The 14,825-nt window shown below is 34.0% G+C and overlaps 2 protein-coding genes across 3 annotated transcripts; both read left to right on the plus strand.

Annotated features, from left to right (window-relative positions):
• The first annotated feature begins 414 nt into the window (after positions 1–414).
• LOC120175579 (mitochondrial import receptor subunit TOM40-1-like) lies at positions 415–13,628 on the plus strand. 2 transcript variants are annotated; one of them, XM_039182176.1, is made up of 12 exons: positions 415–647; positions 1,444–1,525; positions 1,640–1,739; positions 1,845–1,940; positions 2,053–2,103; positions 2,317–2,382; positions 2,769–2,870; positions 3,459–3,527; positions 3,606–3,689; positions 3,906–4,001; positions 4,098–4,161; positions 13,619–13,628. In XM_039182176.1, exons 1-11 carry the CDS (start codon positions 506–508, stop codon positions 4,149–4,151), a joined length of 942 nt encoding a protein of 313 aa, XP_039038107.1. In that variant the 5' UTR covers positions 415–505; the 3' UTR covers positions 4,152–4,161; positions 13,619–13,628. The 2 variants fall into 2 exon arrangements, with proteins under 2 accessions (XP_039038107.1, XP_039038106.1); XM_039182175.1 differs by lacking the exon at positions 13,619–13,628 and having other exon boundaries at positions 4,098–4,279.
• On the plus strand, positions 4,900–6,241 carry LOC120175581 (nucleolin-like). The gene is made up of 2 exons (XM_039182178.1): positions 4,900–5,594; positions 5,954–6,241. The coding sequence occupies exons 1-2, from the start codon at positions 4,961–4,963 to the stop codon at positions 5,959–5,961; spliced, it is 642 nt and encodes a 213-aa protein (XP_039038109.1). The 5' UTR covers positions 4,900–4,960; the 3' UTR covers positions 5,962–6,241.
• Positions 13,629–14,825: the final 1,197 nt, after the last annotated feature.

Below are 14,825 nucleotides of genomic sequence, written 5' to 3' on the forward strand. Positions count from 1 at the left end.
CGCGTTGCGATTCTGGGAACTGATTTGCAATTCTGGAGATCGCGTTGCGATTTTTATTTCGTATTGCGATTTTGTTGGTCATTTTGGCAAATCCAAAAAAAGTTGGTTAAAATCGTATATTATAAGATATTTTTGGTCACTGAGACGATTTTCTCTTTTAAAAACTGTCCAGTAAATTATGTAACTTCCACAGAGAACATTGTGGAAGAGTCACTGTATTGTTTAATGGGTAAGTTTATATTTATTTACATAACAAAAGTAACATGTCATTTATCTTAATAATGTAAATGTAGTCATAAAATTATGCTAATGAAAATCCAAGGATTAAATCTCGAATTTAGTCATAGTTGAGGAGTCCAACCAACAATTCGACCTAAATAAAACCCTGGCTAAACCCGTATGATAAGCGTTGCTCGACTGCCCTTTCCCCATTTGTTCTTCTGCTTTACCCTCACTCTTGCTTGAGGCTGTTTGATTTTGCGGCAGATTCCTCAAGAGATAAAAAATGGCGGGCCTTGTACCTCCTGGTATCCCGGCGGTTCCGGCCGATGTTTCCCACACGGCGCACACCAAACACGACGAGAAAACCGATTACATGAATCTCCCTTGCCCTATTCCTTATGAAGAACTCCACCGCGAAGCCCTTAGTTAGTCTTCTCTTCCTCACTTCATTTTATATGGGTTTTCTTTATTGACTGTAACTGTATCTTTAGATAATGGATGCGGCTCTTTATAATCTTTAAAGAGAAAAGAAAGAAAGAAAAAGAAACTCCGTTTGTTGTTTCATGATCTATAGGTGTATGTGGAATCTAATGGTTTAACAGTTTGACTAGTGATTGTGATGATGAAGTTACTTGAAATGAGGGGATACAGATTTAGCTTTCGGCTCCGAACAGAAGTCCCTTTCTTGGAACCCTAGTTGCTCTGATTAGTGGAAATGATGGGGTTTTTTTTTGATAATGTGAAACTCTCTCATTCTTTCTAAGTAGATTGGTGGGTTTTGATTTTGATTAATCTTAAGATCAAGTTTTACAAAAGCAATTGCTTCTTAAAATTCGGGGCAGCTGTGTCTTTGGGTTTTCATAAAATGAACAAGCATATTACTGATAACAACCCAATTTCCAAGGTGAGATTATAGTGGAGTAGTGTTTGGTGCACTACTAAGATTTATTAGTGAAATGTTGTTGAGTTCTTGAGGTTCAGTTAAGGGTTCTTTTTTTGTGAATCTTTGTTCTTTGAGATGTGTGCGCAATATCTTTCTCTGGTAGCATATTTTCTTTGGCACCTTTTTCATATTCCTCGTGCCTGTCAAAAGTTGATGTCCTGTTAATTGTTTCTTCTGATGCATATTGGAATTACGAAAGAAGGTGGTGCTTAAACAGTGGTTAAAATCTGTTCTTTTTTATGGAAAATGAATATTTATTGCTTGAAAATGTTTGACAGTGTCTCTGAAGCCAGAAACCTTTGAAGGATTGCGATTTGATTTCACCAAAGGTCTAAATCAGAAATTCTCTCTCAGTCACAGGTAGATTCAGCATCTTCTATATTCATTCATTTTTCTATTACTACTATTGTCTTGAATCCTTACTCTTCTATCTTAATTAATTCTGTTATCTGTTTGCTCCCAAACATCTCTCAGTGTCATTATGGGCCCAACAGAAATTCCTTCTCAATCTGCTGAAACCATTAAAATTCCTACTGCTCACTATGAGTTTGGTGCCAATTTCATTGACCCCAATGTAGGTGGCTTCTCTCATTATCACTACTCTTTCAAGCCACCCTCTTTTCTTCATTTTTATCCAAATAAATCAAGTTAAAAAGTGGTATCAATTATGGTCTTCTAGTTGATGCTTATTGGGAGGGTGATGACTGATGGTAGACTCAATGCAAGAGTGAAATGCGATTTGACAGACAATCTTACTGTGAAGGCTAATGCTCAAGTAAATCACGCTCTCATTTATTATTTAGTCGTTTGGCTTTCCTGTTTAATTGAAGACTATATGTTTTTCCCCTTGTCTAAGCTCATTGAGAGTTTCTTGTTTCCTGTTCCAGCTCACAAATGAGCCTCATATGTCACATGGCATGTTCAATTTCGATTACAAGGTCAGTCACTCGTAAACTGTCTTATATCTTGTCTAGTTTGCTTTCATCTGTGTATATTTTTGTTTGTGTCATCATGGCAAGCGTGGTACCTGATTTTTTTTTAGTTTATTCGTTATTTTTGTGCTTGAAACAGGACTTATGAGGTAGCTTGGGCTTGCTGCCATGAAATATGAGTTTGTTTTGTCTTTTGACATTCGTTTTTTCTTTGGAAAGGGTAAAGACTTCAGGTCTCAGTTCCAAATGGGAAATGGTGCCTTATTTGGTGCTAACTATATCCAGGTAAATCATCTGAAGCCACATTATAATTTTGAAGTCAGCTGAGATAGGATAACCTAGCATAATGAACAATTTATTGGATGATACTTAGAAAAGTCACTTTTATTGTACCTAGATTCAAAATAATGTGGAATTATAATTTCTCTTGTATTGATATAATGTGCCTTCCTTTCAATAAAAATGCTATAAGGTATGGATACCTAATAATGATATAAGCAACCTACTGTCCTAGACCTTTACCGAAGGCCTTCTGCTTTTTGCATTCTGCTTCCTGGTCTAACAATGCATCACATACATTAATTGTCAATCTTCTGTTGAAATCTCTACCTCTGCAATTATGGTTCTGTCTGTTTTTAATATACTGAATCTAATAAGACATATTTGTGCAGAGTGTGACACCACATTTTTCCTTGGGGGGTGAAGTATTTTGGGCCGGTCAGCACCGAAAGTCAGGCATTGGTTATGCTGCCCGATATGAAACAGATAAGATGGTAATGTAATTCTTCATTAATCATTGGCTTGTCGATATTTATTTGTCCAATGGTTAGTAGGTGCTTTTTATTACTTCTAAATATGTTTCTAGACATGTTACAAAAGTAGGGGTGTAATTTAAATTTTAGATCCCTAACCAAACTCCTTTCTTTCTTTTCAATGGCCTCTGGGCAAACCAAATCATTGGAATCAGTTACATGGTATAATGCTGCTGCCTTTCTGATGGCAAAAGTGAACGTGCATTCAAAACTAGTTAATATAATGATTAATGTTTAGCACATTAAACTTCTAGGTCAAATTTTGATGACTCCAAGTGGGCATGTGTTATAGACACAAAATATCTTGGTTAAGGGTTTAAGCTCCATAAAGGTTTTAGATATTAAAAAATACTCTTCATGTGGTCCCTGGATATTTGATGGCAATCCTTCTTCCTAATCCGACATTTAATCCATAAAATAATTTATTGGCTTCTCCCTAATATTTCCCCCCTTACACCTGCCGAGATACGGAATTGAAATGTTAGTGCTAGAAATATCCTCTGTTTGCTCAACGTGCATTGTACCAACCAAAGTTCTCTTTGACTCCAGGTTGCCACAGGGCAAGTTGCAAATACTGGGATTGTTGCTTTGAGCTATGTTCAGAAGGTATCTGATAAGGTAAGACTTCTTTTCTCTCGTCTAATAATATTGCAATTTGTTTCCTACTAATTCTCACGAATATTTATTTCTATCAAGGTCTCACTTGCGTCAGATTTCATGTATAACTACTTGTCAAAAGATGTAACTGCAAGTGTCGGATATGATTACATCCTTAGACAGGTAACTTTTGGTTGCTACATTTTCGTTAATATTTCTGCATGCCTATAGAAGTTAGAACTTGGCATTTATATTGTTCTTGTCTCACCGTATTGCCATTCTGGATCATCAAAAGAAACACTTTGTTTCCTCTATGCTTTAATTGGCTCGTAGATGCGGTTTTTATCGATTTTAACTGGATAATCATTCTGGTCAATTGTTTTTTTTCCACATTACCAGTGTCGTTTGAGGGGAAAGATCGATTCGAATGGATGCACAACTTCATATCTGGAAGAGCGACTAAATATGGGCCTAAACTTCATTCTCTCTGCAGAGGTAAGATAAAAAGAGAAACATCTGTAGCTGTTTTGGTGCTTTTGTTTAGTCCTTTATGCTAAACAATTTTTATTCTGGGGTGTTGTGTTTTTGCAGATAGATCATAGGAAGAAAGACTACAAATTTGGCTTTGGATTGACTGTGGGGTGATGATTCAATTGTTTCCCCCTCATAAAATGCAGCTTGAAAGTAGTTTTTAGTTTCTTGGATCAGATTGAAGAATTGAATTTGTACTTGAAATTGGTGTTTTTATTGGATTTGATGAAGCAAGATTTAAATGGTTGTTGGTTTCACTTTTAAGAGATGTATTTTTCTCAAAATCAAATGCAATTTGAGATGTTATAATAATTTCATAGCATTTTCCACCTTTTGTTGAATTAAGTAAGCAAAGCTTTTTTTCTTATTGCCCTTACCCCATTATAAGGATTCGTCTAATCCAGATTATCGTGTTGTACACTTAATTTTGGTGGGTGAGTCCATCGACGGGAATTTTCTGCATACGTAAATACTTGAACTTAAAACTTTGTTTAAGTGGATATCAAGCCTCCTATCACTTGAACAACCAACCCGGATAACAAGCAAGCAAAGCAATCACGCTTTAATTAAGCAAGCAAGCAAGCAAGATCACGCTTTAATTAAGCACGAGGATCATAGAAGGTTTAATCATGCTCGGTTTTTTGTATTTGGAATTTGATCCCTTTTATTTTTAATTTTAGTAATTTAGTCCTTCAACCTTTAATTCCAAGAAGTTGATATTTTTGTTTTTATTATTTAATAATTAAAATTCAACTGATAAATAAACCTCTCATATTATTGGATGATATTTTTTAGAAAATTACCGCAAAGCACGAGGACGATGGAGATATTTACAATCGTGGCACTGAAACAAATTTAAATCATAACCAGCTGATAAAGGAAGACTGAAGGGGCCAGGAAATGTCTACGATAAGGGAATAAAAATGAGCGGAAGAAAGAAGAGCTCCGATGCAACGGCGGATACCGATGCGGTGGAGCAGCTGTTGCAAGCGGCGAACGATGAGATGCTCTTAGAACTCTCTGTCGACAGCCATATGTCCCGTGTGGCACCCGATTATCTCGACCCCGATCTCCGCCGCCGATTCCAGGCCCTCCGATCCCGACCTTCCTCTTCCCACCCACAACAGAAAAAGCAATCATCGGCACCACCTCCACCACAGGCTCCGAAACCACAAATGGAGCAAAAGGAAGACGGGGATAAAAAGGAGAGAGAATCAAAGGTTGTTGTTGCCGGTGATGTTGACGACGAATTGAAGGCTGTGTTGGGCGATGATCTCTCCGCACGATTCGCTGCTCTCAAGGCTTCCTTGTCTTCATCTTCTTCTAATCCTTCTGCTTCTACTACTAACGAAGTTCGTATCGATCTAGAAAAATCCGACGGCGAAGATGACGAGGAAGATGAAGTTGAAAGAGTGATCCAATGGGCAAAGGACGCTGCTCGCCTTGATCCTTCCCCTGCCTCTGATGACGATGATGATCTAATCGGTTCCGATTCCGGTGATAATGATACCGACTATGACGATGATCCCAAACATAGAAAAAAGGAAACAAAACGTAGTACGTATTTCAATTTCCTCAGGAAAAAACCCTTTTAATGTTATTGAACTGCATCTCGTTGGAAATTTTCAGTGTCATTCAACTGCGTCTCTTTGGAATTTATCAGTGTTATTGAACTGCATCCCCATTCAATTTTAGCAGTGTTTCGTCACTGATTTGTTGTTTTTAGTAGAAAGCATAAAATCCATTCCCTAATTCAATATTCTTAACTAGTATTTCGATTTAGGGCTTATGTAAACTTTCTATGAGTTCAACCAAAATAAAAGCTGGGTAATTATAGATTAGATTAGCGGAAAAGTGGAAACCATGTATGATTGGCTGCTGCTTTTGTTATAACATATTGTTTTGATATCTTCCAGGGGAATGAGAACCTCCTTAAAGCAGCCTTGCAGGCATTAAATCTTCATGTAATGGCACCATACGCTTCGAGGTTTTATCATATTTTCTTTTCGTTTTACTACTTTTTTGCCTTTGAAAGATCATTCATGCGTAGAACACTGCTGTTGCTTATAGTATGCTGTTATGTGCTGTGTAACTTCGGTAGTGAATATTCTTGTAGACACAGTTAGTATTTCCTGTGCAAAAACGAGTTGGAAATGATGATTTGTGTGTCTAGGAATGGAAGAGCCATTTTTTAAACCTTGCAATGCAAGATCTAACCAATCGAATATCAACTATATTAAGAATTGGGGCGGGAGGGGTTTCAGGTTCCTTCCATTTGTGTTATACATGATGAATGCTTTATTTTACTAATTAATAATGACGGTGGCCGGAAGTAAGGACTCGGCTCCCTTCTCCCAGGGAGAGGAGGAGAAATGGGGAAGAGTCGAGAGAGAGAGAGAGATTATTCATTCCCCTCAAAGGAGAGCGAGCCTTCTTATATATTTCGCGTCCCTAATGCCATATGACACCAGTGGATTGACGAATAGCCGAGAGTAGGGCCTATGGATAGGTCAGCTTAGGGTTCGTTGTCGTACATCCTATTTGGCCAGGGAGGGTGGATAAGCGAATCAGGTTCTCTTGTCTGTATAAGAAGGAGATGTACCGAGGCTCTAGCCCTGCTATGGAGCGGGAGGTAGGGGGCGCTGGGTGATGTGCCGGTGTTGATTTTCGCCGAGTGTTTGGGCCTTCCGGGTTGTACTAATGGGCCTGTATAAGAGTTGTCATGTTTGATCTTGAGGCAAAAATATTTTTTAACCCTCTTGAATTTTTTTAATCAGGCTGCTGACACGAATCATTAAAAAATTTATATCTCATAGAATTCGTCACGTTGGGGATGTTGCAATTATCGTGATCCCAAATTAAAAGTTTTAGTGCCCTAATGGGCTAAATAAATTACCCGGGATTGGTAATGGGCCAATTTGGCCGGCAAGCATGTGTTAGGTTATCAATTTTCTATTAAATTATTCTTTATTAGTTAAATTTGTAATATGAAAAACATGAACGATTATCTTATGAATATCTTTTTTAATTTTTAATTGATATGAAAAAATCAATAGTTAATTAATAAAAATGATCGTTACAGACATTATAATTTTTATTTGTTTAAAGTGATAATTTAATATATATGTTATAAATGATGATGTGATATATATCATGTGCCTACAGGTGACGACGTGATAATTATCATATATACATAAGTGATGATTTGAAATATGTAATATATACACATAAGTTATAACGTGATACATGTAACGTGTTTACAGTAATAATGTGACACATTCAATGTATGCATAAGTGATGACAAATGCATGTTATATATACATGAGTGATGATGTGACATGCACATATATACATAGGTGATAATCACATGTCACTTGTACATAAGTGATAACATGATACATGTTATGTAAATATAATAATAACGCGACATAATATGTCGATGCTATAGACATAAATTATTATGTTACCGAAAACGTTAATTATTAATTAATAAATTATTCTCACCCAACAAGAAACATATTCTCACAAAAGAATAGAAAAGAAAAGTTAAAAGTATGGACCAGTACAGAGACCACATGGGCTTTGTTCGACTCGTGAACTTTGATAAATTTTGACCAACGTGGCAATATGTGATTGGTTCCGTATTTTACTTTTACTCGACAACTTGCTGACTTTTTATCCCAAAAAAAAAGTAAGGCAAATCAAAAAGAATTCCAAATTAATTCACTATCAATAATAAAAATGATAAATTATCATATTAATATTAAATATTTTGCATAATATAAAGTTTTAATATATTTATATCATATTTATGATAAACTATATTCATGACTACTTAATTATAATAGGTTTTTTTAACCACTATATGTTGATTACATCGATCAAGTTACTTAATTTTTATATGTTGTCAATCAAAACACTAATCATTAACATTTTACGAAGAAACTAACATGATAGTTAACAAAATTAGTATAATTACACATTTATCTTTATTTAAATTTAATTTAATAAATTTAATAATTTAATCAGATGATGACATGTCGTTATCTAATTAAAGAAAAAAATAAAGAGAAATGTATTGATAGGAAGAATTAGGCATATACTTACCAATAGGTCAAACATCACAATTGTGATATAAATTAATATTATGCCAACAAGTGTTAGTACAAGTGGTTGTAATTCAAGAATTTGAGTTTATAAGATCAAGTTTGAATTCTACCATCGTCACTCTTAGTGGACAATCTGTAAATTTCTATGTAAATTCTCATTGGGTCTTATGTATGCCCTAGTTTTGGACGGAGGAACCACCCATAATCTAACTTTTTATACCAATATATATATATATATATATATATATTATAACATTATGTATATATCTTATATTGTAGTTAATCTGGAAAAAAATCAAATAAAGTGGTAAAGATATATTCAATCCAGATCACTTAGAGAGAATAGACACACTTAAACATTTGAAACAAATCTAATTAAATTATAATTGGATGAATTATATATATATATATATATATATATATTTAAATTGTGTTAATACAATAAAAATGAGTTTAAGTTTTTTTATATTTTTAAATTAAATATAATAATTTTTATCTTTCTATGATTATATTGAATAAAATTAAAATTGAGACCAAATTGATATAATGTATAAAAAATAAAGATCAAATGTACAATTATCAATTTGTTAACTATCACATCAATTTCTCATTTCCTCTTTTAAATGGCTAACGTCATGTAATGTTATTAATGTCATTGGTAAACCGTGCATTTAGTAATTAAATTATCAGGTTTGTTCTGTTTTAATATCTATTTTTTTAAATTATACCTAACATTTAGTTTTAATTTTATTTTAGTATCATACTGTAAAGAATTTAATGCATTTAGTACCTGATCTATCAGTTTTGGTCCGTTTTAGTACCTAAACTTTCATTCTTTTCAAGACTTAACGTTAAATTTTAAACGATTATTAAAATAAAACAAAAACTAAAGTTTTTAACGGCAAATACTGATATGCAACAAAAACTAAACTTTAAGTATGATTTGAAAAAAAAAAAAGTTTAGATACTAAAAGTATAAATTACCCTAATATCATTTATAATTAAGTGATTGTATAACTAATTAAGTGATTAGGAGTATAGTTGTCAAAGATTTTTTTTACAATATAAGGTGTTTATATGCTATAAAAATTCTCAATCATTTGAGATGAAGTTAGTATAGCCTATAATTGTTTGTGCTCAAACTTAAATTTCTAAACATAATAATCTTTTTAAATACTGAGATAATTTGGTGTTAGTTTAATTGTACATTAAACTAATATATAATTAAAGTGATATAGAACCAAATTATGGAAGCACAGAATTGTCTATGAAAAAGTGTGTATATATAGTTTTTCCCTTTCTTTTCTTTGAATATATACATATATATGTGCATGATTGTCTTTGTCAGAAATTCATGGGAGATGCAGATTGGAGTGGGCAAGTTGGAAGGAGGGTTTGGGCGGTTATGAATTCCCAGCTGTCTTATTATTTTTAGCAAATTAGTCGTTGAAGTGAGGTATCAATGTACCCATCCTGCAACTTGTGAATCTCTGGATAACCCATCAACATCATCTATAACATTTCCCCTTTATATAGATTTTTTCCCCAAAATTTTTATGCATACTACCTGTTTGTTAATATTACCGAATCATAATTTCACTCAGCAAATTTGCAACTGAACTGCAAACATGCAATTTAGAGATTTTAATCCCTTTTAGGAAACGAAAATAGAAGATTTTGATATTTGGGTTGGTTAAAAGTTTTGATTCCTTGCTGTTTTGATAGATTTATATGAGCACCGGTTAACGTATCAGAATTTTGATAATGACACTGCCAGTACTTTAGTTGCAAATGCTCTTATCTTTTATAGCGTTTTTCTGCAGTTGTTCTGAAGATTTAAGTGTTTGAATCGGGGAAATATTGGGTAATCATTTTTCTGAAGTATTTGAAAATATTGTTATATGAACCTGGTTTGGGTTTGAGCATTTTTGTTTTTATGTTACCAGAAGTGTTTTTTGGATGGTTGTTTGCTAATTATGGCTAGCATCCAAAATTATGTTTATTGTTTTATGTTTGAATGATGCTTTTTTTATATTAAAAAAAACACATAAAAATCACCGATATTTACGTTTGAATCAATTGACCTAAATCCCAAACTGAAACACAAACTTTAATATCCATGAAGCTTTAAAATCACTGAAATTGCAACTTGTAGTTTTTAGTCTTTCACTTGATTTTTTTTGTGTTGTTTTGAACTTAAATGAGCATCCTTTAGAATTATCACCACTTAGGTTTAAACTATTGAGTGCATATGTAAATTTAGGTGATTCTTCTTGATAATCAATGAACAAAGAAAACCCCCGATTAACATTGAAAATAGTTTGCTGTAATTTAACACAATGAGGCAACTTTCACGGGACCTGTGCTGTTAAAACTTGTTGTCAAATAGGCTTGTTTAAATTAGAAATAGCAACTGATTTACTTTCTGGAATTTTCTTTTATTTGGATTTTGCATTGTCCCTTCATACATTTACAATTAGAAAAACCCTAAATATTAGTGTTGAATTCACCGCGCATTAATTTCGATATATGTTAATGATTTGAAATTGCCATTTACGGTTTTAAGATATTCTGATGTCTAACAGAACTTTGTGCCTTTTCATTCATCAATAGGTCAGCAATTTACAAGAGTCTATTTTTGAATGGTGGAGCAAATCATTCTTGAATTCTCATAGACTCCACTGGTGCCTGTCCTGAATTTGCTGGACTTTATCTCTGGTTAAACTTGCTTGGCCTTGTTTTGGGTCTATTTACTCTCTTTTGCACGGCATCTCTGCTTCTCCATAATTTAAGCATTCCATAGATCTGTTGTTAGTGAAGCCACTATTGAAATTACCCAAAAAAAAGTATGTCGAAAATCCATGGTATGGATTACAGACTATCTAAATTTGGCAGTGTAGTGGAATATCTTTTTTCTGGGTGGTAATCTTGGTAGCAAATCAGTCAAGGCTAGATGACTGTGGATGAAGCTGGAAAGAGATCCGAGGGATAGGGAGCAAGATAAGGCGTTCGAGAATGCCCTTGCAATTATCCCGAGGACTCTTCTGATCGGTGGGAGAAAATTGCAGCTGATGTACCTGGGAAAACTTTGGAAGAGATTAAAGAACACTATGAGCTTTGGAGGATGATGTTAACCGGATTGTATCGGATTTGTGCCTCTCCCGCCATATAATTCTTCTTCCGAGGGTTCAGCTGGCCACGCTGGTGATGAAGGAACTGGTAAGAAGGGAAGCAGCCATTTAGGGAATTGTAACAATGATTCAATCATGAGAGTAAAAATTCAAGTCAGAACAGGAACGCGCAAGGGAATTGCTTGGACGGAGGATGAACACAGGTGAATTAGTTGTTGTGGTTTAATTTTTTCTTTATTTCTGTTTTCATTTGGATTAAACTATGCATCTTTAGAAGTATCTTGATTAAGTTTTATTTTGCACCGTCCTAACTTTGATACATCTTTTTTCTTTTAATTTAGTAATAACTTTCATTTGTTAAGGTTTGATTGCCTTGGATCTCTTATCCTGTTCATATTGGAATCTTGATTTTATTTGACAAGAGACTTTCCAAGATTGCTTTCAACCAGTGAAAGTCTCTGATGATTATTGTTAGTTCGTGTTAGGAAGCTCAGATCTTCTACATGGCTTCCTATTCAAAGTTTCTTGCTGTACTTACTGCAAAGATATTTGATGTCTTTGGAGGCGAATAGATGAATAATACGTCCTAAAATGATGTGAAAACAACTGAAGGGAAAAGGGAATTTCACTGTTACCATGTGGAGAGAGATCTTGCTGGTGGTTGCCGCTTGTTCATTTCTTTTCCTGAAAACTCGCACCGTAAAAGAGGGATTCCTGCTTCTCATATTAAAGTTGGGTGAGGGGGAATGTTAAGTGATATTAGCCCATATTTGTTCTATGGTCTTATAGTAAAGTTGGACCCCCCACCTACAGACAATTGATATACGATTGGATGCTTAAAAGTCCTAAAGGCAAAAATTGACATTTAGGTTTTGATTGCTTTCGACGGGTATACGTCTCTCTGAAGTTCAACTCTTCTTTTTTTCAAACAGTTTATGGATCATTATTTTTTTTTTGCCAAATTTGATTTGGATATTGAAGGAAATTGGTATTGTGTTTACTTTAATTTAATATAATCTTTATATTTCCAATCACATTTATTTTCATTATATTTTATCTATGTAAGAAATATTCGTTATATTTTCAAGAACACGTATGCGTAGAATGGGCGTGGAAAGTACCACTTGGTCGAAGTGGTACGATCCGATACGGCATTTAACGACATAGGGACTTGTAACAAGTCGAGTATATTTTACTAATTAATTTATTAAAATGTGTGGTACCTTAAGTGATGCTCACTTTATTTTATGAGAATGTAAATTTTAAATTTTCATTTTATATCGATACACATTTTTAAATAAATGATGAGAGAATATTCTTTACAAGTAAGAAATAGACGAGGTAGCTTTCCGGCGGAGGATTGCAAATCTCGGGATTTCTTATCGAGAAAAGGTTTTTATTTATTTTAACTAATATTCAATAAATAGATCATAATTTATTATTATTCTATTTTCATAATTTTTATTGTATTAATGGTTGTTATGTTAATATTAACGATACATAAATTAAGCATATTTTATTTCTACTCATGACGATATTATTTAGTGGTAATTCAAAGATAGGATATACTTTATAGATAAGAAATAGATGAGGTAGCTTTCCCGTTGGAGGATTGCAAATCTTGAGATTTCTTACCAAGTGAAGTATTTCTATTATTTTAACAAATTCAATAAATAGATCATATTTTTACTTCATATTCAAATTGTAATTTCCACCATTTACGACGATGTGTAAGCTACACAGTACCAATTTGGGCGTTGTGGGGTGTTTTACCCTTCCCCACACGTAACCGACTCCCGAACCTGTTTTAAATGAATCTTTGGTAACGTAGACCAAATTTTTGTCTTATAAAATTATTTTTCTTAAAATTGTTTTAAAAGACGTTTAGGTATTTGACCTACCTAACCAAAGGTCGATGGCGACTCTTTTCAATTTATTCAAATCCATTCAAAATCACCAAATTTTCCAAATTAAAGTCATAATTGTTTTAAAAAAATAATATTTAATTGTTTAAAAAAAATGGTTATGACAGCTTGGACTCTGCTGGGGACGTCTAGAGAGTCAGGCTGTCGGTCGCTTATATATGGTCGTTATGGTGGAAATTATAAGTTCGAATCTTTAGTAAAACTATGATCTATTATTGTATTTTATGTATTATTTTATCTCTTTATTTTTATATACTAACATTTTAATGTTTTCATTTTTTTCAGATATTTCTTAGTTCTCGTTAGGTGTTTTTTTATTTTATTTTTTTTTATTTTCCCTGTTTTTGAGTCAAAGGTTGTTTGTTTCTCCTCACACACATCACTTTCATTAGCATAACATGAGCTCTAGACATGAGTTTCGATCCAAATTAGTTAGGGTGATTGCTTTACTCTCGTAAGAATTTATTCTTCGTATGAGTTTTAGCAAATAACCCATGGGATACATACCTTATACCTTCGTAGGAATTTATTCCTCGTATGGGTATAAGGCCGTGAATCCCTCGAATTGAACTCGGTCCGTTTGAAACTGTAATGGGTGAGGATTGAGGGTTTGGTAGCCCAAGGGGGCACTGACATCAAGGACAATTCGAGTTCCTTTTTTCCTGTTAGAGCTGAAACCATGCATATAGTGAACCATAGAACGGTCACACTAGGTAGAGTCATACTGAACCTCGGTCCGTCAATAGGTACCCAGAATAGGTGTACACAATGGAGAAACCCTCTAACCTTTTTATTTTATTTATTTATTTATTTTTGAGTGTGTAGAATAGATTTTTCTGTTAAAGCATGTGAAATAATTTAGGTGCAGTTAGAATTTAATTAATTTAGGAGGGTAGGGAGCATGTTTGGGTAGGACCCTTTTTGAGGAATATTATTCGGGTAGAGAATACATAAATAGAATAGATTTATTTCCCGTTTTACTTATCTTTTTATGTTAAATTTATGCAATTGTTTTGACTAACTGTTTTGTTTGTTTCGTTTATTTTTTTTATACTGCATAGACATATCATTAGAAAAGGCGATTGATCTGTGAGTATCGATAAAGTGGAAAGACTTTCACGATGGAAAGGAGTTTCCTAAACAGAGAAGTGAATCCAGCAGATGTAAGGAACTGGTCCGAAGCCAAGCAGAAAGAGCAGGGAGATAGTCTATCAGGGAACTACTTGTCGGATCTGTCTGATTATACACCAGCTTCTTTAAAACAGAATGAGCTTCAGGGATTGAAAATAATTTGGGAAAGTTGGAATCTTATTGAGAGGCAGCTTTTCAGCAGACTTATGGGGATATATTTCATCTGATACGTGAAGGTAGATCCGGTTCTCATACGAAGCATAATACAGTTTTGGAATCCGGCCTATAGTTGTTTCACATTCAACCGAGAGGACATGACTCCAACCCTCGAGGAATATCAATTTCTGTTGAATTTGCCAAGCGTTAAAGTAGACAAAGTTTACTCCCGATCGATAAAAGGGCCTTCTTTTAAGTCAAAGCTTGCAAAGATCCGGGCACAAGGACAAATGGGTAAATGATCGCTTGCAACGCAAGGGAGAAAGTGAGGGAGTG

Source organism: Hibiscus syriacus, unplaced genomic scaffold (assembly GCF_006381635.1).
Source record: "Hibiscus syriacus cultivar Baekdansim isolate YM2019G1 unplaced genomic scaffold, ASM638163v2 tig00112206_pilon, whole genome shotgun sequence".
Classification (NCBI taxonomy): domain Eukaryota; kingdom Viridiplantae; phylum Streptophyta; class Magnoliopsida; order Malvales; family Malvaceae; genus Hibiscus; species Hibiscus syriacus.